Source organism: Pleurodeles waltl, chromosome 2_2 (assembly GCF_031143425.1).
Source record: "Pleurodeles waltl isolate 20211129_DDA chromosome 2_2, aPleWal1.hap1.20221129, whole genome shotgun sequence".
NCBI lineage: Eukaryota > Metazoa > Chordata > Amphibia > Caudata > Salamandridae > Pleurodeles > Pleurodeles waltl.
The window spans coordinates 1,189,214,553-1,189,241,717 of NC_090439.1; the positions used below are offsets into that span (position 1 = coordinate 1,189,214,553).

General features: G+C 45.1%; 1 protein-coding gene across 1 annotated transcript in view; it reads left to right on the forward strand.

Annotated features, from left to right (window-relative positions):
* Positions 1-20,297, forward strand: part of LOC138279265 (vomeronasal type-2 receptor 26-like) — a 129,519-nt gene extending 109,222 nt beyond the window's left edge. The window contains exon 7 of the mRNA XM_069219392.1: positions 18,746-20,297. Within this exon, the coding sequence (XP_069075493.1) occupies positions 18,746-19,650 (905 nt within the window). The 3' untranslated portion in view covers positions 19,651-20,297. The remainder of the gene's footprint in view (positions 1-18,745) is intronic.
* The last annotated feature ends 6,868 nt before the right edge of the window (positions 20,298-27,165 follow it).

Genomic DNA, 27,165 nt, shown 5'->3' on the forward strand with positions numbered 1-27,165 from the left:
CTTCGGAGCTTCTAGTGCAGAGAGGAGGCAGACTACCCCCACAGCATGCTCCACCAGTAAAACAGTCGAGAAGGCGGCAGGATCAGCGTTACAGAGTTGCAGTAGTCGTCTTTGCTACTTTGTTGCAGTTTTGCAGGCTTCCAGCGCGGTCAGCAGTCGATTCCTTGGCAGAAGGTGAAGAGAGAGATGCAGAGGAACTCTGATGAGCTCTTGCATTCGTTATCTAAGGAATTCCCCAAAGCAGAGACCCTAAATAGCCAGAAAAGAGGGTTTGGCTACTTAGGAGAGAGGATAGGCTAGCAACACCTGAAGGAGCCTATCAGAAGGAGTCTCTGACGTCACCTGCTGGCACTGGCCACTCAGAGCAGTCCAGTGTGCCAGCTGCACCTCTGTTTCCAAGATGGCAGAGGTCTGGAGCACACTGGAGGAGCTCTGGGCACCTCCCAGGGGAGGTGCAGGTCAGGGGAGTGGTCACTCCCCTTTCCTTTGTCCAGTTTCGCGCCAGAGCAGGGCTGAGGGGTACCTGAACCGGTGTAGACCTATGTGTAGTGCACGCATGTAATGGTGTCCCCGCACTCACAAAGTCCGGGGAATTTGCCCTGAACGATGTGGGAGCACTCTGGCTAGTGCCAGGGTGCCCACACACTAAGTAACTTAGCACCCAACCTTTACTAAGTAAAGGTTAGGCATATAGGTGACTTATAAGTTACTTAAGTGCAGTGAAAATGGCTGTGAAATAATGTGTGCATTATTTCACTCAGGCTGCAGTGGCAGGCCTGTGTAAGAATTGTCAGAGCTCCCTATGGGTGGCAAAAGAAATGCTGCAGCCCATAGGGATCTCCTGGAACCCCAATACCCTGGGTACCTCAGTACCATATACTACGGAATTATAAGGGTGTTCCAGTATGCCAATGTGACTTGGTGAAATTGGTCACTAGCCTGTTAGTGACAATTTGGAAAGAAATGAGAGAGCATAACCACTGAGGTTCTGGATAGCAGAGCCTCAGTGAGACAGTTAGTCCTAACACAGGTAACACAGTCAGGCACACTTATGAGCACTGGGGCCCTGGCTGGCAGGGTCCCAGTGACACATACAACTAAAACAACATATATACAGTGAAAAATGGGGGTAACATGCCAGGCAAGATGGTACTTTCCTACACCAACCCTGCCAGCTCACAAGCAGTACCTCACCAAAAACCCAAAGAGTAAAAGGTGATTTCTGGTAGCCTTACGCATGGACTCTAGAATGCGACATCTCAGGGAAGTTGTGGAGACAAAGACCCCCACCATCTTGCAATAAACATGAGATGTGAAACCCTAGCATAGAAAACCTAAAACCTAACCTAATGAGAGCTAGGTGTGATAAACGTAATCCGCCAGTACCATGTCCATGAGAGTGCCCCCCCCAACCCTTGTTACCTTGCAATGAGGTCTAGGTCACACTCCGTGGGGATACAAAGCTGGTTTCTGCAGCAAGGTGACATGCAGCATAGATAGTCTTGATGGCATCTGGAAGGAATCACTTTGATAACCTTGACTGTGTGAGATCTATTTATACAGAGCTTGTAGGACCCCTGACCCAGGTATGTCCCCAAACAATAGGTAAGGGGCAGGCTTGTGGCAGCAATTATTTAAAGAGTAAAAAGTACATCATGTTCCGGTCACACGGAGGTGGGAAAGGGGCATGAAGTGCATAATGCACTTCATATGTCCTCAAACCTGCATATATTCTGTTTTTCTGGCTCTTAGTATGTCAATCTCTCTGCTGTGGCGGTCTTTAATAGGGATTTAGGTTTATCCCTGGCTTTCTTTATCAGGGGACAGAAACCTTGTTTGTGATGCGTAGGATGTTAATGAGCTGGGTTGGTTACTTTTGTCTGTCATCTGTCATTGCAGACATAATGGATTGCTGCAGTTCAATTTGTGTAAGTTCTCATCAGTCAAATACATTTTCTAGTTTATCCAGTTCTTGGAACTCTCTTGTCATCTACTGTGATGATCTTGACAGCTCCATTAGTCTTTAATTTTAGTTCCTTTTGGACCAATTTTGGACTTAGCGCCAGAATTGTTCCCTATTTATTTTATGATGAAAGGAAAGGTCATCTGAGATATATATTCTATTTCCTTGAAGGTGTATAGACCATTCTTAGTGGCAGCTTGTATGACAGGCCCAGCTTGTTGGTGTCTAACAAAGCATGCAATAATTGTGCAAAGTATCACGCAGTATATCATGTGATGGGCACGTTTGAATTCATAAGATGGCAAAAAGGTCTTCTATAGAATTCGGATATCAAGGTTTTGAGAAATAGTGTTGTTGGCTGACTGGGGTGTGAACCCTGGTCAAGCAACAGCCACAATCCCTTGCAGGGTGTACCACAAAAAGTCACCAAATTAACCTTTGCTTAAACCTGGGTAGCTTGCCACCAACAGCAAATAGGCTTAACTTAAAGGCAATGTGTACATTAGTTATTAGGCACACAAACAGTAATAAAGTGAAAACGCAACATAAAAAAAATCCCAAACCAATTTAGAAAAACGTTACATTATTTGAGACCAAAATGGCAAAAATCCAATCAGTAGAACTAAAATTATGCATTTTTAAAGTTTAAATTTCAAAATAGCACCTAAAATATCAAAGCGCCAACAGTGCACATCTGGTTGTGCGAGGAAAGGTCAAAGTCAAAAGTTAAGGCTGACCACCATGGAGTGCAGTTTGCACACAAGAAGTGAGTTTTACCAAGTCAGCTCTTACCTTCAGACTTAGAAAAAATTCTGAAGTAAAAAGTATTAGAATGTAGAAGTTCAGTGGGGCAAGGCTTCAGGAGTGTCTGAGGGAGGGAGTGTTGTTGTCAGATGGCCATGGAGCAAAGCCACAACAAAAAGTTTAAGGTTCGGACTCAGTCACAAAAAATGGAAGTAAAACATTTCCACTGAGATGAAGCAGAGGGCGGTAGCCGAAGACAGTTCCACGAGGTCGGATAGCCCTTTTGCGAAGGACCGTTGAAATGGATTTGCTGCTGTGAAGAAAACATTGTGGGGAAGCAGAGAAATCAGTAAAACCTCTGATGCACCTTGGATGGATAGGCAAGAAGGTTGACCCCAGTCTCCACTTGGTTCTCAGAGGACTATTTAGCCCAGTTTTGTTCCCAGTTTTGGGAATTGGCCATCTGGGCCCCTTACCACCACAACCAAGGGTCAAGGAGTGGATGGATATCACTTGGAGGTTCAGGACTCACTCTCGCTGGGTCCAGGTGTGGGATCAAGAAGGTGGGAGCCTGTTATGTCCCTATGGCTCTGAATAGAAGGCTGACAAACTAGCCCGTAGAGTTACATCTTATAGTCCTGGGTGCAGGTGAAAATGCATGGCAGGGCTTGACTCTGAGGGTTGAAGATAGGCTCTAGGGAGCAAAGCAGTCCTTCCAGATACAGCAGCAGTTTGTCAGTATAGATATCAGTAGAGTCCTGTAGATAGAGTTCTTTCACTGGCCCAGTAGTGAACTGAACAGTGGGTCTGAAAGTTCTATTTTTAGACCCTAGTGCCCTTCTCCTGAAAGGTTAGAAACATTTCTAGAAATGTTGTTTGAAGATCGTATGACTGTATGGGGGGGAGTCACCAAGTCTAACTGTCAGCTACACCCAGTCATGTGACCCAAGACAGGCTGCAGGCACAAAGGGATATGGTCAGGAAAATGCCAACTTTCTAGATGTAGCATTTTCAAACCTGTAATGAAAAATCTGACTTGACTATTAAAAAGGGTTTATTGTTACAATTCCATAGGTACCAAACATGATATATCCATCTCCTCTCAATTAGGAATTACAGCTTATGAAATGTAATAACAAATCCACAATGTTATCCTATTGGAAGAGTAGTCCTCACGATAGTGAAAAACAACTTTGGGAGTTTTTCAATACCAGGACATATGAAACTTAAAAATACATGTCCTACCTTTTAATTACACAACACCCTGCCCTAAGGGCTGCCTAATGCCTACCTAAAGGGTGACACATATAATAAAAGGAGAGTTTAAGGCTTGGGAAGGAGTTTACATGCCAAGTCGACATGGCAGTGTGACACTGCACTCAGGCTGCAATGGCAGGCCTGGGACAAGTTTCAGATTGCTCCTTGGGTGGGTGGCACAATAAGTGCCGCAGGTCCACTGGTAGAATTTAATTTACAAGCTCTGGGTATCTGGTAAACAATTCTACAAGGAACTTACAAGTAAATTAAATATGCCAGTTCAGTATATGCCAATCAAACCATGTTCAGGGAAGTGAGCACAGGCACTTTAGCACTGGTTAGCAATGGTAAAGTTCACATAGAGTCCTCAGGCCAACAGAAGAAAAATCCAACAAAATATGGGGCACGTAGGCAGGAAATGTTTGGGGGAAGACCACCCTAAATCTGACAGGTCTAACATGTCTCCTCCAGCTGAAAGTGGGGAGAACTACCCAACCACCTGGAAGTTCTCATCACTGAAGCAGAAGAACCTAGTGAAACCATCAGCATTGGCATGGTCTGACCCATGCCAATGCTCCATCATAAAGTCCATTCCCTAGAGAGGAATGGACCCCTCCCCAACAATTTTTAATTCCCACCTCTCATTTGCAACAGCCACCTGAGGTGCCTGTGTACTGAACACAGAAGTGAGTCCCAAACAGGTAGGGTCTCAGCTTCTTCAGTGCTCAGACCATAGTAAAGTCTTCTTTCTCAATAAAACTTCACCTCTGTTCCCTGGGAATTAACCTCCTAGACATGAAATCTACAGGTTTGTCCAGGGCCTCATCACTGAGTTCTGAAAGAACTGCCACTATGCCATGTTCTGAAGCATCCTTTTGTACTATAAATTTCTTGGAAAAGTCAGGGGTCTTGAAAACAGGTCCTGTGAACATGGCCTATTTTAGGGAGTAAAAGGCTTTCTGGCAATCCTCTACCCATGTCATCTTTCTTGGCTGCTTCTTGGAAGTCAGCTCAATCAAAGGGGAAACAATGGCACCATACCCTTTGACAAATCTCCTGGAATATATTGTGAGGCACAGGAAGGCCCTCACCTCACTTTATGTTTTTGAGGTGTTCCAGGCCAGAATGGTCTCTAGTTTTGTCCTGGAGGGGCTGCACTTTACCCCCGCCCATAAGGTGCCCCAAGTACACCACAGACCCCTGCCCTATCTGGCACTTACTGGCCTTGATAGTCAGTCCTTCATTCTGCAGGGCCTGAAGAACTTCCTGCAGGTGAAAGAGGTGGTCCTTCCAGCTGCTATTTAAGACAGCTAGGTCATCCAGGTAAGCAGCACTGAAGGCCTTCAAACCAGCCACAATCCGGTTTGCCAGCATCTGTAATGTGACAAGAGAATTTTTCTGTACAAAGGGTATCACTTTTATTTGAAAGTGTCCTTCTGGAGTGGAGAAGGCTAAACCCTTTCTAGCTCCTTTGATTAGGGCATTCTGCTAGCACCCTGAAGTTAAATCAAAGGTACTCAGGAACTTGGCAGCACCTAACCTATCAAGGAGTGGATCAGCTTTGCGGATGGGTTTAGCATCAATCTTGGTGACTGAGTTGAGCCCCCTATAGTCCTCACAGAACAGGAGTTCTGGGGCAATGCTCGGTGGGGCAGCTTTTTGTACCAGCACCACTGGGCTGGACCAGGGGCTACTGGAGTGCTCAATCACACCTAACTCCAACATCTTGGAAACTTCCTTCGTGATGTTGGTCCTCACTTTGTCAAGCAACTAGTATATTTTGTTTTTCAGTGGGGAGTGTGTGTCTCCTGTATCATTGTAATAGGTACACAAATGTGTCAGGCCAAGTGTAAGAGAAAACAGAGAGGAAAGCTTCCCCAACAATTGGTGACAGTCCTTCTAGTGTTCTGGGGTCAGGGAATGGGAAAGGTTGACACCCTCCTCTGACCCAACTTTCCCTTTTCCAGATGGGAGATCAAGGAGGTATTTACTTTAGTCTTCCTCTCCATCATCTGTAACCATCACCATCGCGACGTCAGACCTTCTTAACCCCTTGGGTGACAAGGACGTAATGGTTCGTCCTTGGCTGCACTGCTAGGGTGCCGAGAACGTAAATGGTACGTCCTGGAACCGGCGATTGGGGGAAGCGCTAGCGCTCCCTCTGAGGGCCTCTCATGGGCCCAGCTGGAAGAAGAATCGCTTCCCCTTGCACCTCCAAACCCCTCCTACCCCACCAGTGACTTCTGATGACTGCAGCGTGCAATTGTGCGCTGATCTCATCAGAGGTCGCCTGCACCGCACTGGAAGCTGGAAACTTGCATTTCTTTACCGATCAGGGGCTGGGGGCAGGCAGCGATCAGGCTCCAGAAATGCCCAATAGACACCAGGGATTTTTTGTTTATGTGTGTTTATTGTGTTTTACATATGAGGGAAGTGGCCCCTTAGGCAAGGGCAGCTCCCCAGGGCCACTCCCCAAGGGGGCATTTTATTATTAGGTCTTTTCTGCCCGCCTGGCTGCAGATCGGCCTATTTTAATTAGCCCGATTTGCCCCCAGGGGGGCAGAACCCACTAGACTCCAGGGAGATTTTCATTTTTTTTTTTTTAAATGAAGAAGGGGAGCAACCCCTTAAGCAAGAGTCGCTACCCTGGGGGGCAATTATTTATTAGGCCATTCCTGCCCCCTCCGAGGGCAGGTCGGCCTATTTTAATTAGGCCGATAGCCACTAGGCACCAGGGTTAATTTTGTAAAAAAATTTTTTAGAGGTGGGGTGCTACCCCTTAGGCAAGGGTCACTCCACTGGGGGGCAAATTGTTTTTAGGCCAATTTTTAAAGGCCAATTCGCCCCCAAGGGGGACAGAAACAACTAGACACCAGGGATTTTTTTTTTTACGTCAGCTTCACACAAGGGGAGCGACCCCTTAGGCAAGGGGCGCTCCTCTGTGAGCCCCTTTTGGTGGCAGATGGGCCTTTTTTAATTAGGCCGATCTGCCCCCAAGGGGGGCGGAAACCACTAGGCACCAGGGATTTTTTTTTTTTTTTTTTTTTACAGATGGGGAGCGACCCCTTAGGCAAGGTTTACTCCCCATGGGGGCACATTACTGTTGGCCATTTCTGCCACCTTTGGGGGCAGATCGGTCTATTTTTGTATGGGGGCAAAAAGCTCAATAGACACCAGGGAAGAATTTTTTTCAAAAAAAGAGGGTGAGGGTATGGCCATACCCCCACCCCGAATAAATGGGGACAAAGTTGTTCTGACCACTGGTGGGCAGATGGGGAAATTACCCCCAATCCACTCCGCAGGGGGAAGGGGGCAGAAAGCTTTCTAGATGCCAGGGAATTAAAAAAAAAGAAATAGTGGGGTGGTGGCTACCAACCAGTATGGGCATGGGCATGGGCAAGACTGAAGGGGGTAACAGTCTTTCAGCTCTCCCCCAGCACACTAAAACATCTTATCCCATGACAAGCAAGAGGACATTTGATTATTTTGGGTTTTGGTTTTACATTTGGGCCATGAGAGCTTGTCTAACTCTCAGAATTGCCCCACTTGGAATGGTGAGGTCCGCACTTTTTGGACTTTGGGATGCTGCCATGTAGAAAAATCTACGAGACCTTGACACATCTGAAAACTAAACATCTGGGTGACTCCAGGACGGTGTGCTTCACATGCAACCCACACAATTTTCTTACCCACAATGCCCTGCAAACCTCCAACTTGAAAGCTTGAAATCACACATTTTCCCACATTTTTGTGATGGAACCATCCGGAATCTGCAGGAATCCACAAAATTCCTGCCACCCAGCATTGTCGCATCTATACCGATAACAATTCTGCCCCACTTGTCAACCTAAAAACATTTGTTTTCAAACTGCCCTTTTGGACCCGCTTTCGACATGTTATGGGATCTTCCCTGTCACAGGCACTTGGCCCACCTACACAAGTGAGGTATCATTTTTACAGGGCAACTTATGGGAACGTTAGGTCATAGGAACTTTGTGCCGGTGCGGGGATCCCACACAGAAGTGTGGTAAATATTTTATTTTTTTAAGCTAAATTTGAGGTTTGCTGAGGATTCTGGGTAAGAAAACACTGGGGGATCCATGCAAGTCACACCTCCCTGGACTCCCTCGGGTGTCTAGTTTTCAGAAATGTCTGGGTTTGGTAGGTTTCACTAGATGGCTGCTGAGGCCAGGACCGAAAACGCAGGTGTCCCCTCCCTCAAAAACAGGTAGTTTAGTAATTGATAATTTTGATGTGTCCACGTAGTGTTTTGGGGCATTGCCTGTTGCAGGCACTAGGCCTACCCACACAAGTGAGGTACCATTTTTATTGGGAGACTTGGGGAAATGCTGGGTGGAAGGAAATTTGTGGCACCTCTCAGATTCCAGAACTTTTTGTCACCGAAATGTGAGAAAAAAGTGTTTTTGTTTTGCCAGATTTTGAGGTTTCCAAAGGATTCTGGGTAAGAGAACCTGGTGAGAGCTCCACAAGTCACCCCATCCTGGATTTCCCTAGGTGTGTAGTTTTAGAAAATGCACAGGTTTGGTAGGTTTCCCTATGTGCCGGCTGAGCTAGAGGCCAAAATCCACAGATAGGCACTTTGCAAAAAACAGGTCTATTTCCTTTGGGAAAATGTGATGTGTCCATGTTGTGTTTTGGGGCATTTCCTGTCAGGGCAACTAGGCCTACCCACACAAGTGAGGCACCATTTTTTTCTGGAGACTAGAGGAAATTCCGGGTGGAAGGAAATTTGTGGCTCCTCTCAGATTCCAGAAATTTCTGTCACCAAAATGTGAAGAAAAAGTGTATTTGTTTTGCCAAACTTTGAGGTTTGCAAAGGATTCTGGGTAACAGAACCTGGTGAGAGTCCCACAAGTCACCCCATCTTGGATTCCCTAGGTGTCTAGTTTTAGAAAATGCACAGGTGTGGTAGGTTTCCCTATATGCCGGCTGAGCTAGAGGCCAAAATCCACAGCTAGGCACTTTGCAAAAAACAGGTCTGTTTTCTTTGGGAAAACGTGATGTGTTCATGTTGTCTTTTGGGGCATTTCCTGTCGTGGGCACTAGGCCTACCCACACAAGTGAGGTACTATTTTTATCTGGAGACTAGGAGGAATGCTAGGCGGAAGGACATTTGTGGCTCCTCTCAGATTTCAGAACGTTCTGTCACCGAAATATGAGGGAAAAGTGTTTTTTGTGCAAAGTTTTGAGGTTTGCAAAGGATTCTGGGTAACAGAACCTGATGAGAGCCCCACAAGTCACACCATTTTAAAAGGTGTCTAGTTTTAATTTTTTTTTAGTTTTGCTAGGTTTCCCTAGGTGCCGGCTGCACTAAAGGCCAAAATCTACAGCTAGGCACTTTCGAAAAAAACACCTCAGATTTCAAAGTACAAATGTGATGTGTCCATGTTGTGTTTCCTGTTGTGGGCATTAGGCCTACTCATGCAAGTGAGGTACCATTTTTAGCGGGAGACTTGGGGGAACACAGAATAACAGAACAAGTGTTTTTGCCTCTTGTCTTTTGCAAAAAAATGTCCTTCCAAATGTAAGATGGTGTGTAAAAAAGACAACTATTTGAGAAATGCCCTGTAATTCACATGCTGTTATGGGCACCCCGGAATGCAGAGATGTGCAAATAACCACTGCTTCTCAACACCTTATCTTGTGCCCACTTTGGAAATACAAAGGTTTTTACCTATTTTTCACTCTTTATATTTCACCAAATTAATTGCTATATACCCGGCATACAATGAAACCGATTGCAAGGTGAAGCTCCTTTATTGGCTCTGGGTGCCCAGGAGTCCTCATGAACCTACATGCCCTATATATCCCCGCAACCAGAAGAGTCCAGCAGACATAACGGTATATTGGTTATGAAAATCTGACATCACAGGATAAAGTTACAGAGTAAAATGTGGAGAGCAATGGCTGTTATTGTACCTCAATTTCAATATTTGTTTTTATTTCAGCTCTTCTTTTCTGTAAGAAAACCTTGTAGTATCTACACAAATGACCCCTCGCTGTATTCAACATTTTGTCTACTTTTCAGAAATGTTTAGCTGTCCTAGGTCCAGCATTGGTTTTACACCCATTTCTGTCACTAACTGGAAGGAGGCTAAAAGCACAAAACATTCTAAAAATGGGGTTTGTCCCAGTAAAATGCCAAAATTGTGTTGAAAAATGTGGTTTTCAGATTCATGTCTGCCTGTTCCTCAAAGCTGGGAAGATGGCAATTTTAGCACCGCAAAGCCTTTATTAATGCGATTTTCAGGGGAAAAAGCACAAGCCTTCTTCTGCAGCCCTTTTTCCCATTTAAAAAAAAATTGGTGTGGATAGCTTCTGTGGACAAAAAGTTATGGGTGCCTAAGCGCAAACTGCCCCAAATAGCCAAAAAAAGGCCTGGCATCTGAGGGGAAAAAGACCTGGCAGCGAAGGGGTTAACCAGACTGAGATGACCACTTACAGAGTACTAATCCAAAATCTCAAAGGAGCTAAATCCAACCTCCTTCTGTAGTACATCCCTGAGTGCAAAAAGCAGGCATGGAAAGAGGACCCCCCACTACTGCCTCATGGGCTCAGGCAGGCCCATAATCATGCCCTTCAGGGTCTTGTTGAATTTCTCAACAAGTCCATTTGTTTGTGGATGGTGGGATGTGGAAAACATGTAACTTCACACTCTTTCTTCCACAACAAATGCATGCACACAGACATAAAGTCGGTGCTCCTGTCAGACACCACTTCTTGGGCAAACCCACTATGGTGAAAATCCCCATCTGAGCCCTGAGCCCTAGCCACTGCAGATATAGTTGCAACCCTCAGAGATATAGCCTCTGAGTACCTAGTGGGATGTTCCACCAAGACCAGGATAAACATATTGCCAGACTCTGTGGTGGGGCCAGGGGCCCTAGAATGTCAAGGCCCATCCTTTCAAAGGGGATGCAAGAGAGTAATGGGAGATTTAAGCGTGTTGTATGTCTTACCACAGTCCTGGCAGGTCAAGCAAGTCCTACAGAATGTATGGGAGGAAATCATCATCTAAGGTCAGTAGAAGGTGTGATCAAGCCTGGAGAAGATCTTTTTCTGCCCTAGATGTGCTGTCAGTGATATCTCATGAGCCAGCCCCAGTGCGAAGGCCTTGTACCATTGGGAAACTACCAGTGCCCATGTTGCTCCATGCATAGATGCCTTAGGCTCACTATACAGGAGGTCAATCTCCCAATAGATGTGGTAATCTCCAGAGGTATCATCAGCTGCCTGGGCTTTAGCCTGTTGTCTCATGTCCTCCAGAAATGGGCACCCCCTCTGTGCCTTACAGAACTCCTTTCTGGTGGTCCCCCTTCTGCTTTCTATCCAGCAAGCTCGGACAGGTCACCAAGGGAGACAATGCCCTCCCCAGAGGGCATGAGGGCAGCCTCATTAGGCGTCCCATTCACCTCATCTGTCGGACATTCAGGGGCTTGTTTCCCATGTCCTCTGCCCCTCACTCTTTTGGCAGGGCCATTTTTCCAGGCTCCAGGCATATTTAACTCCCTTTCTGGGCAGCCAAGGACCTGGTGGTCACACTAACCCACGCAGGAAACCCTAACATTTTCAGGTGTTACCGTACTCTACTTCTTTCCAGGCAGTGTGCTGTAGCTCATTCCTTAAGAGTGACAGCAGTTTTCAGAAGACGTGACCCGCCCCCTACACTCAAAGGGAACTAGAACAACGGGGTAGTGGCTCTCCAGGTTGTTCTCACTACAACCTGGTTGAGTGTATTGAGAGTCACTTGCTCTGAGAACACCAGATGACACCTTACTGTAGTCATACTGACTCCTGTGCCCCTCAGACCCTCCACCCTCTGCCTATTAATGGTGAACCACTCCATACACTTTGCAGTATGGGATGGCATACAGGCTTTGGGCACCATCTCCATTTCACCCAGGAACACTAGGGTAACCTCACTGATTTCCTCACCACTAACTGGGGCCATCTCCTCTCCAAGCACTACACTAGCCAACCCTAGAGGTTTTCCTCCAGGTTAAGGCTGTGCCCATTGGGGCACTTGGGATCACCATTTTAATGCCCATACTAATAACATTCATAGCACTTGGGAGTAGACTTAGTTTTTTTTAGCCAGAGAAGCTTTTCGTCTGGTTCCCAGTTTAGGATTGGGACCCTTTCCATTGAGAACTATGTTGGGAGCCTTGAGGGAACTCCTTTTTATCTCACCCTCCTTCCTCTAGTAAGAACCCTGACCACTCTTTTTGGAGTCTTTCCCCCGATATCTCCTTGGACACCCTGGTGCTGGCCCACAGGTCTGCCCCCTCAGCAAGCTTCCTGGGTCAGGCAGCTTGCTATCTACCAGGAACTGGTGAAGCTCTATAAAACAAGTAGTGAGCATGTGTTCCCTTCGAAATCAGGTTGTATAGCCAATTGAAATCATGTACCTTACTGCTCCTCACCCAGATCCTCAGTGTCTTGCTGGAGTAATCTAAGAAGTCCACCCAGGAGTGGTTTGGACATTTGTGGCTGTCTCTGAATCTCTATCTGTATTTCTCAGGGTTCAGCCCAAATTTGGTAAGAAGAATGGGCTTTATGGGGGCATACTTGGTCTGATACTCTACCTCCAGTGTCAGAAATGTGTCCCTCCATACTGGTGGCATGTATCTCCACAAGCTACACCCCTAGTACTCCTCTGGGACCTTGTGTACCCTCTAAACGTCCTCAGAAGCTGAGAACAGTTTATCTATATCATCTCCCACAGCATGACTGGGAACCAGGTCCTTCGGTATCCAGACTCTCACCTTTCTCACCTCTACTGGTATGCTGCCACCAATTACTGCTGGTCTCCACTTTCTTGGCTTTTTATGTATAGCTCCTTGAATTTGAGTTCATGTGCCATCCTTTTTCCTCTATCCTCAGCTTGGCCAGCTCCAGCTTTTTCTTTCTCTCCTCCCTCCTGTCCTCCAGCACCATTTGTGAAAGGCCCCTGGAAGACATACTGTTCCCTGCCCCATCCTGGGCATCCCTGCATCCTTATTCTCCTCCTGGGGGAAGGGCAGCCCTTCTTGCAGCTCAGGGTTCTCCTCTGGGTCCTGGTCCTCATCCTCATTTGGCCCCAGGTCCCCCTCAGGGTCATCCTACACTGTCACTGCTTGTAGCCTCTTGATGTCCTGATATAGAGGGCTATATATACATCCACTTGTTCAGCTTTCTTGCCCACATTCAACTCCGTTTCCTTGAAGAGCCACTGCAGCTCAACACTAGTGAGGTTGTCAATATTCATCAGCTCCATCTTCAAGCTTGTACAGGAAGGTAGGGTACTTAAATTAGAAAAAATAAAAACAACCAATGGAGACTAAGGAGAATTTAAAAAGGAGTCAATATAATGTCAAAATATTTATCTGGGATTTGTGTGTCACTGTACAGTTCTGTAGAAACACAAGTCATGATCCACACCACAAATCACCAATGTGGGAAATTGGGTTGTTGGTGGACTGGGGTCTGAGACATGTTCAAGCAACAGCCTCAAATCACTTACAGGGTGAACCACAAAAAAGTCACTAAATTAGCCTGTGCTTAACCTTGGGTAGCTTGGCACAAAATGAAGGAGACTTAACTTAGAGCCAATGTGTAAAATAGTTATGCAGCCCATAAACTGTAATAAAGTGAAAACACAAAACAAGCAAAATCCCAAACCAATTTAGAAACATAGAGTAAATTATAAAACATTATTTGACAACAAAATGACAAAAATCAAATCAGTAGAGGCAGAGTTATGAATTTTTAAAGTTTAAAGTTCAAAATAGCGCCTAAGAGATCAAAGCGCCTACTATGGATATCTGGTTGTGCAAGACTGGGTCATGGCTGTTAAGTTAAGTCCGACCACGATGGAGTGCGGTTCAGATACAAGAAGTGAATTGGTCTGGGTTAGCGGTTACCTTCGGACTTCGAAAAATATCTGAAGGAAAATGTCTGACATGATTGAAGTTCAGCAAGGCTGCAGGAGTGCTTGAGGAGGGAGTGTTGTCATCAGATGGCCATGTAGCAAAGCCACAGTGAAGAGTGAAGAGTTTTACCATTGGACTTAGTTTCTGAAATAGAAGTCCAGAATCTCCAGCAGGACGAAGCACTAGGTTGTAACCAAGGACAAATCCACAAGGTCAGATACCCCTTTGGCGAAAGACCACTGAAATGGATTTGCTGCTGCGGAGAAGAATGTAGCGAGAGAAACCACAAAGTCAATCCAACTGGCCATGGACCTTGGACAAAAAGGCAAGCAGATTCTTCCCAGTCCGCTCCTTGTTCTCTGAGTCATTTTTGGACCAATTTTGTCTTAGCCCTCAGTTTTGGGAAATGGTCATCTGTGCACCTTTAGCATTACAGGCAAAGGACCAGGTGTGGATGGAGACCTCTTGGGGGTTCAGGACTCACTCAGGCTGGGTCCAAGTGTGAATTCTAGATGGTGGGAGCTTCTTATCTCCCAGCGGCTATTAACGGGAGGCCAGCAAACTAGCCCTTGGAGTCACCTTTGGTAGCCGTGGGTAAAGATGTAGATGCAGGGCTCAACAGCACAGCTGGCCTCTGAAGGTTCAAGGCAGGGTCCAGGCAGCAAACTAGTCCTTCCAGTTACAGAATCAGTCTGATAGAGTGCACAGCAGGCAGTCCTTTGACAGTCTATCCTCAGTTCTAGTAGTGAACTGAAAAGAGGACCTGTCCATCCTATTTTTATATCCTGGTGCCCTTCTCCTGGTAGGTGGGAGACATTTCTTGAAAAGGTTCCTTGAAGTTCCTAGAATCTCCTGACTCCTCTGCCCTAACTCCAAGCTGGCTGCAGTGACAATACTGGGTGCTAAGCCTATTGTGAGGAGACAGCACACTGCTTATTCAGGTGCATGTGGAGCTGTGCTCAGCTCCAAACCCCCATCCTGTCAGTTGACGGCCCACTGAGGCACACCTAACCCCATTATTGTGTGACTGTCTGGGAGGAATTCATATAGACTGACTGTCAGCTACACCCAGCCATGTGACACAAAACAGGCTATAGGCACAAAGGGCTAAGGACAGAAAAATGTTAACTTTCTAAAAGTGGCATTTTCAAATTTGCAATGAAAAGTCGACTTTACCATTAAAGGGGGTCAATTGTTACAATTCCATAGGTACCAAACATAATATATCACCTCCTCTCAATTAGGACATACAGCTTATTAAATGTAATAGGGAATCCCCAATGTTATCCTATAGAAGGGGTATGCCTCACAGTAGAGAAAAACAAGTTTGGGATCTTTACACTACTAGGACATGTAAAACCTATAAGTACATGTCCTACTTTTTAATTACACAGGACCCTGGTCTATGGGCTACCGAAGACATACTGTAGTAGTGACTTACATGTGATGCAAGTGGAGTTTAAGGCTTGACAAGGGGGTTTTAATGCCAATTCGACATGGTAGTGTGACAATGAACTTATGCTGCAATGACAGGATAGGGGGAAGTTTTTGATTGCTACTTAGGTGGGTGATGCAGTAAGTGCTAAGTGCCTACTGGCAGAAGTGTATTTACAGGCCCTGAGTATGTGGTATACCATTCTACAAGGGACGTACAAGTAAACTAATTCATTATATGCCAGTTCAGTGTAAACTAATCAAACCATGTTTAGGGAAATGAGCTCAAGCACTTTTTTGCATTGACAAAGTTCACAGAATCCTACGGCCAACAGAAGTAATTAAAACAGTACAAATTGGAGGTAACCACCCTAAGACTGACAGGTGTAAAAATGCTCATCAGAACATCATATATTCTATTTTTCCATGCCTACTGGGATGCCATGAAAGCACACCTTATGTCTTTGGGATATATCTCCTAATTAAATGAGTTTCTGGCACAATTGCCAGGACCTCTTTGCCCCAGTCATAGATATTGTTCAGTGTGGATTCCAGACTTTTAGACCATTTGTAGGAAGCTGACCTGATGTGGGGTGGACATCTATGGTGTTATCACCTTATACAAGGTCCAGATATCCCCTGTTAGTGAAGTGTAGGAAGTGTGTAAGAACCCAGGGCTCTCTAGAGGTAGCTTATACAATACCACTATAATACACAAAAACTTTTCACACATGAAAGAACGACACAGTGTTACAAAAATAAAGGTTCTTTAATATAGCAACACAACACTAGAATACTTATAGGCAGCCCCACCCCCAACTAGAGGCAAGTACGCACTAATTATATACACAGTAGCAAACAGTTATTAGCATAGAAACAACAAGCATTGGCAATACTTAGTGAAAATAGTGAGGGCCTTAGGGGAGTGCCAAACCATAAACTAAGAAAGCGGAATGCAAGATACAGTCCCTGACCCAAGGATGTGGAGTTGTTAAAGTTGCGCTGGAAGAACTAAGAACCCCAAGAGGTGAGTACTTGTGTCACCCCCAGCAACCAGGAGAGCAGAGGTAAGTACCAGCTCTCCCCAAGGACTAACAGGAGGAATTGGAAAAAGGATTGTGAAAGAACAGGACCAGTCTAGAAGAAACCAACGGTGGATTCTGAAAAAAAAGGACCTGTAAAAGAAGGGGACAGAGTCCAGTCCACAATGGAGTGTTCATTGGGGCAGGAGCTACTACCCACCCCTCTGTGGATAAAGAACCAGGCCAATGGGGAGAGAAGACCAGCTGTGGAGTCCAGCAGCCAAAGAGGAGTCCTTGGAGTGGTGCAGATGTTGTCCCACGTCGATCATCGGGTTGACGATGGTAGCGTTGGCAAATGCAAGAGGAGCAAAAGAAGAGTTGCAAGGCTGAAGAGGACCAGCAAGACCCAGGGTAATCAACCCTTGGAGGGGAGTCTGAGGTGACCCTCGGCAGTTGGGAAGCCAATAGAAGCAGTCGCAGCCCCCACAGGCAACCCACTGGCAGCAGGCACAGTAAGTTGCAGTGAGGCCGAGTCAGCACACCTCAAGAGGAGTCCCATGTCACTGGAGCAGCAGAGAGGAGACTGTGTTTGGCAGGAAGAAGTGCTGGGGGCTGGGACTACTCGGATCCTGAAAATACCTTGGAGCAGGAGCAAAAAGCCTTGGTACCTGCAAGAATCATGGTGCACAGAGGTACTGTCCTGCAAGGAGAGGCAAGGACTTACCATCTATTGGTTAGCTGGCAGAGAGGACCACAGGGACCAATCCAGACCACCAACTGTGGTGCAGGATCCACACAGTTCCAGAGAAGGGCAGATCCATGCAGCTGGTGCAGGGGATTGACTCCTTCACTCCAAGGGGGTTTCCTTCTTGCTTCTCAGTGCAGGCTGAAGTCTCGCCAATCTCAGAGGATGCACAGCCGTAGAAGTGTTGCAGTTGCTGGAAGAAGCCAGTGAAACAATGTTGCAAAGTGAAGTCATTGTCGGGGTTACAGCTTGTCGGTTCCTGAAGAGTCCAGTTGTTGTTACAGTGGCCAGAAGATGAAGTAAACAATGCAGAGGAGTCCTGCTGGGTCTTGCATGTCTAATCTGGGTGCCCACCCTCAAGGAAGTCCCCAAATAGCCGTAAAAGGTGATTTGGTCACCTAGTAAGGTGACCACCTATCAGGCGGGGGTTCCAACGTCAATTGCCTGACCTGGCCACTTAGATGCTCCCAAGAGCCTCTGCACATCTGGGTTTCAAGGTGGCTGAATCAAGTGGCCACCTAAAGGAGCTCTGGGCACCACCCCTGAGGTGGCGATTGACATGGGAGTGGTCCCTCCCCTTTCCTTTTTCCAGTTTCAAACCAGAGCAGGAACCGGGGTCCCTGAGCTGGTGCAAACTAGTTTATGCATGGAGGGCACCAAATGTGCCCTTCAAAGCAAGCTGGTGGCTTGGGGAGCCTGCCCCTCCCAAGCCTTGTGACACCCATTTCCAAGCAGGCCCCAGAGTGCATGGAATCATACAACTAACACTGGCAACAGTATTGGGGTATGATTCTGACATGTTTGATACCAAACATGCCCAGGTTTGGAGTTACCATTATGTAGTTGGACAACAGGTACTGACCTGTGTCCAGTACATGGGTAAACTTGCTTCCCGCACTTACGAAGTCCAGTGCAATGGAACTGGAGTTTGTAGGGACACCTCTGCTCATGCAGGGGTCCCCTCACACACAGGGACCTGCACCCCACCCTCTGGGATAGGAGGACCTACCGTAGAGGTGACTTACTGTGACCTGATGCAGTGACCTGTGGTAAATGGGTGCATGCACCTTTTCACGCATGCGGCAATGGCAGGCCTGCATACACATTTTGCATGGGCTCCCATGGGTGGCACAATACATGGTGTAGCCCATGGGGAACCCCTGGTGCCCCAATGCCCTAGGTACCTAAGTACCATATACTAGGGATTTATAAGGGGGCACCAGTATGCCAATTGTGGGGGGGGTACAAAGTCCTAGGCAACCAAATTTAGAAGGAGAAAGCACAATTACTGGGGTCCTGATTAGCAGGATCCCAGTGAAAACAGTCTAAGCATACTGATAGCAGGTACAAAGTGGGGTTAACCATGCCAAAAAGAGTGACTTTCCTACACCATTGTTCTGCTTTTTCACAGTCCGGATTGGAAGTTGACAGTGTCACTTTTTATGGAGTGTATGTAACTGGACAAATCCCCCAGTTCACATTTCAGACTGGAAGCTGTTGAACCCACCATCATCATTTCTCATAGTATGGTTTCCAAAGTGATGACAGTAGATGTAGTGATCTCTGGAGTAGGGGTGGTCTTTCCTCCACTCACAACTTCCCTAAAAATCTACTATGTGCATAATTTGATGTATTTCTTTTATTGTAGACATGGAAAACTGTGTAAAGTGCCCTGAGGACCAGTGGCCAAATGACATGAAGGATGGTTGCCTCCGAAAGGTCACTCTGTTCCTGGCATACAGAGATGTACTTGGAGCGTGTTTGGCCACTACTGCCATTGTCTTCTCCATGTCCACTGCAGGACTACTGGGAATCTTTCTCAGACACCAGAACACACCAATAGTAAAGGCCAATAACCGGGATCTCAGCTACGCACTCCTCATCTTGATAATGCTGACTTTTCTCTGCTCTCTCTTATTCATTGGCCGCCCTGCAGCATTGACCTGTCTTCTCCAACAAGTGGCATTCGGGATTATTTTTACTGTTGCTGTCTCTTGTGTTTTAGCAAAAACCATCACTGTTGTCATTGCCTTTAATGCCACCAGGCCAGGAAGCAGATTAAGCAGATGGCTGGGACCACGGGTGTCCGGCTCGATTGTCCTGTTGGGCACTCTAGGAGAAGTAATAATCTGTATTAATTGGCTGATCACTGCTCCCCCTCGCCCTGGCACAGATATGCAGTCTGAAACTGGGACGATAATCCTGCTGTGTGACCAGGGTTCTATCACATCCTTCTATGCTGTGATTGCCTACATGGGACTTTTGGCCTTTGCTAGTTTTATTGTGGCTTTCCTAGCTAGGAACCTGCCCGACAGATTCAACGAGGCCAAGCACATCACCTTCAGCATGCTGGTGTTCTGCAGCGTCTGGGTCTTCTTCATCCCAGCCTACCTCAGCACTAAGGGCAGGTACATGGTGGCCGTGGAGATCTTCGCCATCTTGGCTTCCAGTGCTGGACTGCTGGGCTGTATATTCATTCCTAAATGTTACATCATTCTGCTCAGGCCAGATAACAACACAAGAGAACATGTAACTTTACAGAGACAATTATAATTTTTAAATCAAAATATGAAGTGACTCATAATTCAATATTAAAAGTTTATATTTATGAGGGATGCAAATATGTATCCTCCTATTGTACAACTATTTGATTGCCAGCAGTAAAGGGTTAATACCACTCCCAGCCATGGATGGGCAGCCAATGGGATTGGTTTTCATTCCTTTGGCTAGAGCTCAATGAGCAGTTATCTATTGTTTGGAAAAATATGAACTGTATGTGTGCAGCTCCAATGTTAGCTTTTTTGTTGTATTTTTGTTATATTCTTGTTTATTTGAGGTTAGTTGTGGTCTCCCACTCTGACAAGTCTCATTATGCAGTGTCTGACTGAAGTTCAATAAATATTCATGGTTTGTCCCGGAGAAGCTTGACCGAGGCAGCCTGAGAAATTCTAAGAGTTATCTTTAAGGCAATGTGTCTGGACATCCAGCCAATTCCTTCTAAGCTTAAAGAAACTTCACAAAATGGATATGTAAATTATAACAATGTATGTGTTTCCTGACAGATGTGGTAGTGATTCCAGGTTCACCCTTCTATGGATGGGTAACGTCTTTAGATGCCTTTGATATAGACATATTCTGCCTTGTTACTGCATGACACACAAATTAAAAGGTTTTGGTGGCACTGCATGTTCTGTGTTTTTGGTGTGATAATAAACTGATTAGCTGTAGTATTTCAGTTTTAAGGTAACAATTAACCCAAAGCATTCCTTATGATTCAGCTAGGAAAACCAGCTCAGAAGTTTCCCTGGGCAGGTACCAGTTTTGCAGTGTGTGCACACCACACAGATACTCACATACCATCTACACATTTTAGGTGTTTCCTCCTGTGCACATCTGGTGTGTTTCACAAAACAGGAATAGGAAATGAAGTGGGACTCTGGTTGAAACACAAGAATCAGTATTCCTATTGTAGCTGATAACTCTAAACACCAGCCAAAGTGGTAAATACCAGCCTCTGACAATCAAATAAGTAGGTTGATTTTTGGCAAGGGTGAGAGGAATAGCCCTAGCAAATGATGCAGCATCCCAAGTATAAACTATCATAAAGACATATAAGGTCCTTGCAGCAGTGATACCTAGTAAGCAAAATAATTAATCTACAAAGGTACTAATACCACTCATGATGAGAAATAAAAAAATAAGGCAGGAAACCCTTTAGATATTGCAGACTTGCGTTTTGTAATAAGTCGTCACTTAGAGAACCTAATTCATATCACAAAATTAAGCCAGATAAGTTCAAAAGTTATGTTTCTACTGAAATATGGCCCAACTATCCAATGGGCAGATTGCTTTCAGAGCACATGAATTCATGATTTGATGTCTTTATTTGATAACACTTTTATGTAACAAGGCCCCAACCGAGTGGGTGATGGCGCATGTCATGTAAGATTTAGTTAAGAAACAATTGGTATAGTGATGCAGAGTTATCCTAATTGAGATACTAGAGCTCATTGCTTATGTTCGCAAAACCAACATATATCACAGTCTTATCTCAGGAAGTGTTGTTGGCTTTTTAGCTCTTCTCTGAAATGTCTGCATGACTGGAAATCCTGAAAGCTATAGAAATGTACTTCAACAAAAACTTGATAATATTATTTTTAAAATTGGCTTAGAGTCCTTCCTAACAGATAGAACTTCCAGAAGGAAAGTGTCAGAACTCTGAGGTAGGTGTTGGTTGCCAGATGCTATCAGTTTATTGGCAAGGTTAGGATCCCCAGAGTGGATTATTCAGTGAATAATGCTGGAGAGTTCATGAATACACCATCCTTTGACAGGGATATATCCAACTGTGACCACAATTGGATAATGTTCCGCAATGTTATGATACTTTCTGCCAGCCTGGACTCTTCATGAAGAGCTGCTTCGAGAGGGGGTAAACCGCAGCTGAGAATTCCTAAAGGTAAGGCATTTCTATAGTTTAGACATAACAGCAGAAATTATTTTAAAACCTCTTTGTAGAAGCCTAAGCTAGCGATGTGCCCTTTGGGCAGAGAGTTGATGTGCTCTAACCTCACATGTACTGGTTTCACTTTGTCTCTTTAAAGACTTTTAACTCTGCAACCTATACCTCACTCTCTTTAATCAATATTTCAACTCTGGTTCCTATACCTCACTCTCTTTAATGTTTTTCTCAACTCTGGCACCTATAACTCACTCTCTTTAATCAATATTTCAACTCTGGTACCTATAACTCACTCTCTTTAATCAATATTTCACTCTGGCACCTCTAACTCTCTATCTTTAATCACTTTCTCAACTCTGGCACCTATAACTCACTCTCTTTAATCAATATTTGGACTCTGGTTCCTATAACTCACTCACTTTAATGTTTTTCTCAACTCTGGCACCTATAACTCACTCTCTTTAATCAATATTTCAACTCTGGCACCTATATCTCACTCTCTTCAATGTTTTTCTCAACTCTGGCACCTATAACTCACTCTCTTTAATCACTTTCTCAACTCTGGCACCTACAACTACTCTCTTTAATCACTTTCTCAACTCTGGCACCTATAACTCCCTTTTGTTAAGTCCGCGGTGGTTGTTCAATTACTAAAAACACTGCTAGCCTGCCAGCTCTCTTTATATAGTGATCAGTCTCTCTACTGCCATTCTTCCAGAAATATTAGGAAGAGCCAGGACCGGATTTAGAATTTGGTGGACAGAGTTTATTCCATCGGGACAGTCGAGGACAGGGTACTCCACGTTTGCGATGCAGTACTAGGTCTGCTAAGCTCTACATTGGGCTGTTAGTTTGTAATCATCTACCTTCTTCTCTACTTATACCCTAGTTGAACACTTCTGGATTCAGGGCATTGCATTGTACAGATTCTGATCTTACTTTAATACCCACCACAAGTACCTCATTTCTATTATCACATCCCTGGCCTCCCTGTGGTATTCAGTACTACCTCCTGATCCTACTGTCTACCACAACCAGTTTCCAGGTTGCAGAATGAGCTCTAAACTGACTCCCCTCCTCAGTTTCATGGTGCTTCTCATTCTCCACCCCTTTTGCCATTCTGATGACTATCCTTCAAGGCCCCACCCTTGGTCCTCTCCTCTCCTTATATTCAACTATTACATCATTGCTTCATGTGATAACACAGAAATATTTCTATGTATTGTCAGCTGAAAGAGGAAACAGATTGTGTCAGCTATCTATACACAATCATTACTTCAGAAAGTCAATTAGATTTTTTTAAATTTTCTCATCCAACATGTTCTGTGAATTCTGTTGCTTTTTCAAGGCTGGATCAAGGAAGGAGGAAGGAAATGAGGAAGGAACTCAGGTGCTTGACAGGTATTTCCTAATAATGGTGTTCAGGTTACACCAAAGCATGCTTTCTATACAGTACACACCACAGGACAATATCTAAAGAGTGCACTAATTTTTCTATTCCAAAATCATCACTATGTCTACCAAACTTCAAACCAATACTACAAAATAATAGAGATGTGAGCAATATTTACAGTCAAAGAAATGTCATGTTAGAGGATTGTTTACAACCAAAGTTTATATCATAATCTATGCAGAGTAGACCTAGGACATTTGACAGATTATTGAAACATATTTACATCAATGAATTAATATGACTTCCAAATATTTTATAACCATTTCACAACACTTATTCTATTCTTATTATTGCATTAAGTGCAATTGCTCACTTTATTTAATAACAATACTTAACCAGTATCATCAAAATATTATGAAGTACTTGCGCTTACTTATGCAACATTTATAAATGTCTTGATAAAACATAAGCGCCATTATTTAATAATATGGGTATGGGCAGGTGTTGGGGGACCTATGGGCATGCTTCCATGGTCAAAAAGCCCACAGGTGCCCTTCCTAGGCCCCAGGGACACCCCCTCCCAAACCAGAGGGACACCACAGGATGGGGGACCGATCCCAGGTAAGTCCCAGTAAGTATTTTGTTTTATTTTTTTATTCCCATTCGGGGGCCCTGACTTGGGGCCCCGTGCATGGCGCTGGCCCCAATGACATTCGTCCCCTGAGCATGGCGATTGGGGTGGTGGGTATGGCTCCTGTCATTACTAAGACAGGAGCCATGTCCATGGGGGTTGTGCGCCAGGAAATGGCGTTACTCTGCTTAGAGGCATTTTTTGCCTCTAAGCAGTGTAGCACCATAATTCGGCACACAACCTCAGGTTCCCCCTACGCCTCCCCCACCCGGTTAGCGCTAATTCAGTTTAGCGTAAAAAAGTATAAATATGGGCTTAAGGCCCTCATTACAACATTGTCGGTAACTACCACCTACCGCCACGGCGACGGCTGCCAACATACCGCCACCGTGGCTACCAGCCGTCCATGTGTATCATGACCACCGACGGTATACCGTCAGAATGCTGGTGGAACACCGCCGACGGTCATGTGTTTTCCACTCAGCTAATGGACCAGCATCTACTGCTAAAGCATTAGCTGAGTTTCCTCTGTAATGTCTACAGTGGGGATGCACATACAATTCTTACATCTACTCAGACCACAATCTAACATAATAACACCAACGGCATGTTACACACTAAGGCAAGACTGGACAGACCTCTGGGTTTAAGCACTGGCAGACCTCAGGGTTTAAGCACTGGTGTATCATTGTACTGTAACCTGTGTAATGTAAAACTAACATTAGTTAAGTTCCTGAAACACTTGCTCTACAACTGTGCACTCTATGAAATTCTAGTTTGGATACCTATATATGGTGTTGATCTCCCTAAAGGCCAATTGTAGTACAATCACACCTTCATCTATTGCAGGACTTACAAAACAGAAAATACTTATCAGACGTACAAGATACAATATGTCCGATGGACTAATAAAGATGTGTTGAGACTACTGATTTCTAACAAGCTACCACAGGAAAAGCCCTATGAGAAATAGTCATTCAGACTTACGTCCTGGTGTACTGATGTTTGCATACACTAGAGCAGAGCTTAGAAGCAGGCCTCCCACCTAGGAGTTGATGGGGATAGCTGGGGGTAGTGCAGAACTAGTTAACACTGGAGGTGTAATTCAGTACAAGCGAAGTACTAAAGGATCAGCTGTAGTAAGAAGTCAAGGTGTTATGTGGGTCCTATTTTGGTAAAAAGACTGAGGGCTTCATTTACAAGAAACGGGTGCATTGGAACCAATGCACCAGTTTTCTTGCACCAGCCCTGGAGCCCTTAATGACACCATTGTAGCACTGTATTTATGATACAGCGATCCAGGGCGCACATTTCCACAGATGCATCAGAACTTCTTTGGTGCTAAACTGACACATTGCTGGACTAGCATAAAAAAATGATGCTACTCCAGCAATGCGTGGAAGGCTCCCATGTTTAAAAGCCCTGTATCAGTTTAAAACCTGCTCTGAGAAGGCGCTACATTTTCGACGCAGTGAAGTCGCAGAACGACGCAGTAAAATGTAGTAAATTTCACTGCACCAGTTCTGCGTGGCTTTTAACATGAGAACGCCCACCCGGCATACATTATACCCGGCACAGGTATAATGTGGCACAGGGCTTTAGAAACTGGTTTAGTGGTCCCATTGTGGCTGTTTGTAAATGTGGCACAATGTAGGGGTCTGCTTGCGCCGCAGCAGTGAAAAAAAAAGTGACACTACGGTGACACAATGCACGTGTAAATAAGCCCCTGAGTGTTTATGATGACAGTGCCTCTGAACGCAGGATTCTGAGTGCAACCCACGATGCTTGGTAGCTGTTGGCCTAACTCCTGGCTAGCTTCCAGTGCCTCACCCAAACCTCCAAGCCTGTCAGGGTGAAAGGTGATTTGTGGCAACCTAAACCCGACACTCTGATTCCTCAGGGAAGTCGTAGAAACAGATCATACACTTTTACTTGGATACTCATGCATGCCAAGGCAAGACACAAGATGTGAACTGGATTTCAATGTGCTTACTGAAGCAATTGAATCCTAACATGTGATGTGATAATAAGGCACATGAAACAGAGCAAGGTAACCAACATTACAGCCAAAGTGAAAAGAATGAACAACTTTACCTTTTTGTGTGTTTCTAGAGAGACTAGAGATTCCTACTAAAACCCTATGTCTAGGTCTAAGAGCATAGTCGTTGTAACCCTCTGCTTGGCCCCACCTAAGGGATTAGCCCCGGGCCCATACCTGAATATAATAACATGGGTCTGCCTGTTGTCTGGATGGCAATCCTCTCAGGAAGTTAGGAAGTCTGCACCAGGATCAGTAAAGCTGTCTGTTGTGTGGTATGCGTCCCAGGATGTTCATGATCGGCATGCCCTCTACCCTCCTGTGTTGTTTATAGAATGACCAAAACAGCATTTTGAGGACAGTTCTGATGTGTGCTGTGTCTTGAGGATAGAAACTGGCTCCTGGTCTGGCAATACAATTTAGCATGTCATGTACCGCACATAGCAGAATTGGACAAAGGTACAGGTTACATGTTGTACAACAGCTGATAAAATGAGCTGCATGAACTCTGCCATCCTAGAAGAGGCCGCTGATAAAGCAATTGATAACAGCAGGCTGGCTGAAAAATATGAATTAAACGTGCATAAATGTAAAAGGCACAAACAGTGAAACTGACCTAAGATGGGGTGCCCAACAAGAGTGCTAAAAGGGTCCTCATGACACTCCCCCCTGCCAGTTTTAGTGTGCAGATCCTAGTAGCCCCTAAAAGGATTAAACTACATAAAAATACACTTCAAAAGCTATAAAAATGTCCAAGTCAACAAGCAGAACACTTCATAAGGGTAGAGACAAATTTTTATTAAACAATAGTTTGTTTGGAAAAAGAAACAGTGCCAAATTGAAAGTCATTGGGATCCTGCATGAGGTAACACATCAGTGGAGATGGACTCAAAGAGGGTCTCCACTTCGACAGACAATATGACCACCAGAGGCTCATCCAAAAGTTAAAAGGAGCACACATGATCCGTAGCCTCAGCCAAAGTTGAGAGGGCAACATTCCGTGCTGTGCCAGGTGCCAGGGCACCGGCAGCCAAATCGACTAGTTCATTGAAGAATAGCTCATAGGAGGTGACATGAAGCAACCACAGTCTCATTGGACACTTCTGGCAATAAACCCTCACCGACAACATCATCAGATTCATTTCCATAAAAAGTACGTGTTGCTGAACAATACACACTTCAATTGCATTCTTGAAAGGGCACCATAAGCAAAAGTAAATAGGCTGCAAACAGCAGAACACTGGTTGAAATGACAATGACCAGTCTTTATCATGTTCTTCCAACAGTGATACTCCAGCGTATTGCATCATACGTTCACAACACAGTTGGGCTGGTGGGAGCTCCATTACTTGTCTTCGTTGAGACGGGGCAGCCATTTGTTAATCGAAAATAGCAACAGCAATATACTACCAATGAATGCCAATATAATCAGAAACCCTTTAAAATCACTTCAAAAAAGTGAGTAGATGGCTGATGGTAATTTTCTAAATACAGTCTTGAATACAGTTACAAATCCAGACCCAATGACCTTTAAAAAAGTGTAC